This window comes from Eimeria acervulina, genomic scaffold (assembly GCF_000499425.1).
Source record: "Eimeria acervulina Houghton genomic scaffold, Eah_scaff107, whole genome shotgun sequence".
NCBI lineage: Eukaryota > Apicomplexa > Conoidasida > Eucoccidiorida > Eimeriidae > Eimeria > Eimeria acervulina.
The window spans coordinates 54,890-57,440 of NW_013550400.1; the positions used below are offsets into that span (position 1 = coordinate 54,890).

The 2,551-nt window shown below is 42.7% G+C and overlaps 1 protein-coding gene across 1 annotated transcript in view; it reads left to right on the plus strand.

Annotated features, from left to right (window-relative positions):
* Window positions 1-2,551, plus strand: part of EAH_00016990 (ubiquitin carboxyl-terminal hydrolase, putative) — a gene marked incomplete at both ends in the record, with an annotated part of 11,702 nt that overhangs the window by 1,734 nt on the left and 7,417 nt on the right. The window contains 4 exons of the mRNA XM_013397733.1: window positions 8-597; window positions 955-1,131; window positions 1,581-1,892; window positions 2,377-2,467. Coding sequence (XP_013253187.1) covers window positions 8-597; window positions 955-1,131; window positions 1,581-1,892; window positions 2,377-2,467 — 1,170 coding nt within the window. The remainder of the gene's footprint in view (window positions 1-7; window positions 598-954; window positions 1,132-1,580; window positions 1,893-2,376; window positions 2,468-2,551) is intronic.

Sequence of the window (2,551 nt, forward strand, 5' to 3'; positions counted from 1 at the left end):
GCCCCAGGGGGCCCCCCGGGGGCCTCCTCTTATCGTCGTATGTCTGCTGCAGCAGACAGCTGGAAGCAGCTGAGCGATTCGCTTGAAACGGAAGTAGGGCAAACGCAGGTGGTGGAAGGGGTGGGGTTGGTGTTGCTGCATCGTTCTGCATGCGTGTGCATGCAAGAGCAGCAGGAACATGAGCAAGAAGACGAAGAAGAAGCAGAAGGTGATGCAGCAATGCCTTGGGCAGGAGGGATGGGGCCCCCACCCCCACCAACAGCTCAAGGGGGGGCCCTAGGGGGGACCCTTAGTAGAGGAGGTTGGCCAGGAGGTGCTGCGAAGCAGAGCATCGTGCCTACAGGAGCAGAAGCAGCAGGAAGCAGCAGGGGTGGTTCGGCTGCATCTGCAACAGATGTTTATTTTTCTACTGGGGGTTTAGTTGGTCTTGTGAATTTAGCTAACACCTGCTTTCTGAATGCTGCAGTGCAGTGTCTGTCTGTCGTTTTGCCGTTCTCTCGCTATTTTCTTAGCGGGGCGTACAGAAGAGATATTAATATGAATAATTGCATGGGCACTCAGGGCAGACTCGCAGATGCTTATGCAAAGACTTTAAGGGTAAGTAATAATATTAATAATAAGTAATATAATAATTATATAATAATTGTAATATTGTTAAATAGTTTCAACAAGAATAATGATTGGGTGGCGAATAAAGAGCTTTCTCTCTTCGTCTTCTTCTTTTCTTTATTCTTCATCTTCGTATTCTCCTTTTTGTTTTTGTTTTCCTTCTTCATATTCTTCTCATTTCTGTTTTTCTCCTTATGCTGGTGACTCCGTTTTTTTGTTTTTCTTCGTTTCTGTTTCTTTGTCAGTTTACTTTTGTTTCTATCCTTCAGTGCATATTTGTTTTATCTGAATGGAATGACTTTAATATCCTTTTTGTTTGTTTTTCTTCTTGTTTCGGGTGTATAGGCACTGTGGGCGTCTAGGGATTCCGCCTTTGCTCCTCGCGAATTGAAATGGGCAGTAGGCGAAGTCAGAGAGGAATTTTTAGGGTTTGCACAGCAAGACAGTCAGGAGTTGTTGGCGTTTTTATTAGATGGGCTCCATGAAGATCTTAATCGAGTTCGCAAGAAGCCTTATTATGAGGTTTGTTCGCGCTCTTCTTGTCTTCTAGCTACTGTTGCTGCTGATGCTGATGCTACTGATGCTGCTGATGCTGATGCTACTGATACTGCTGCTGATGCTGATGCTGCTGTTGCTGATGCTGTTGATGCTGATGCTGCTACTCTTATGCTGCTGCTGCTACTCTTATGCTGCTGCTGCTACTCTTCTGCTGCTGCTGCTGCCACCCTTATGCTGCTGCTCCTACTGTCATGCTGTTGCTGCTACTGTTCTTTGGTTTCGTGTTGGTATTATGCTTCGTCTTTACATTGGGGTTGTTGGTTTGTTTGCTTCTTTTTTCCTTTGTTTTCTTTCTGTTGCTTGCTTGCCTGTTTATTTGTTTGTATGTTTGCTGATGTATGTATGTGTAAACGTATATATATCATAAATAAATCAAATAAGCATATATATATATTATATGTTTGTGTGTTTAGGATAAGATAGAGGGTGCAGCAGGAATGAGCGACAGCGTAACGGCATTACGAAGCTGGCGGCGTCATTTAGAGATTCATAATTCAGTGGTGGTGGATTTATTTCAAGGACTTTATCGTTCTTGTTTGCTTTGCCCGCATTGTAATCGTTTATCTATTACCTTTGATCCCTTTCTTAATCTTTCGCTTCCTCTTCCTCATGCAGCATCGCTAAGAATTTGTATTAGTGTTGCGCTCGAGATCTCTAAAGCATTTTCTGCTGATGTTCAAGCCGTGCTGCCTCTCACGCAGCAGCAAGCAAAGGCTATGGCTCTTGTAAGTTACCTCTTAACTTTGCTGCTGCTTCTGCTGCTGCTGCTGTTCCTGCTGCTCTTCTTTTGCTGATGTTCGTCTCTTGCTGCTGTTCTATGCTGCTGCTGTTCCTGCTGCTGTTTGTGTTGCTGGTGGTGTTGCTGGTGGTGTTGCTGTTCTTGCTGCTGTTCATGTTGCTGTTGCTGTTGCTCTTCCTGCTGCTGTTGCTGCTGCAGTTATTGTTGCTGGTGATGGTGGCGTTGTTATTTATCTTTTCTGTTTTTCTTTGTTTGCTTCTTCCTTTCTCTTTAGAGGAGTTTCTTGTCTTGTGCATGCATTTTGTTGTTCTGTTTGTATTTTTCTGTTTTGTTTGTGTTTTGTTATTTCTGTAATTCATAAAGACGTTGCTTTTTTTGTATTTGTTTCTTTTGTCTTCTCCCCTGTGAAGGAATTCTTTTATTCTTTTCTTATTCTCTCTCTTTTCCTCTCTTTGTATGTCTGGCTGCAGCGAGTGCTGCATGCAGCATTAAATGATGAAATGCCGCATGCAAATTTAGTGGAAGAAGAAAAAGAAACCCTAGCAAAGCAAATCTGCCACTGTACGTACAACCCGCAATTCGTGTATATCCAAACCTATATATTTACATCTATATATATATATATATATATATATATATATATAT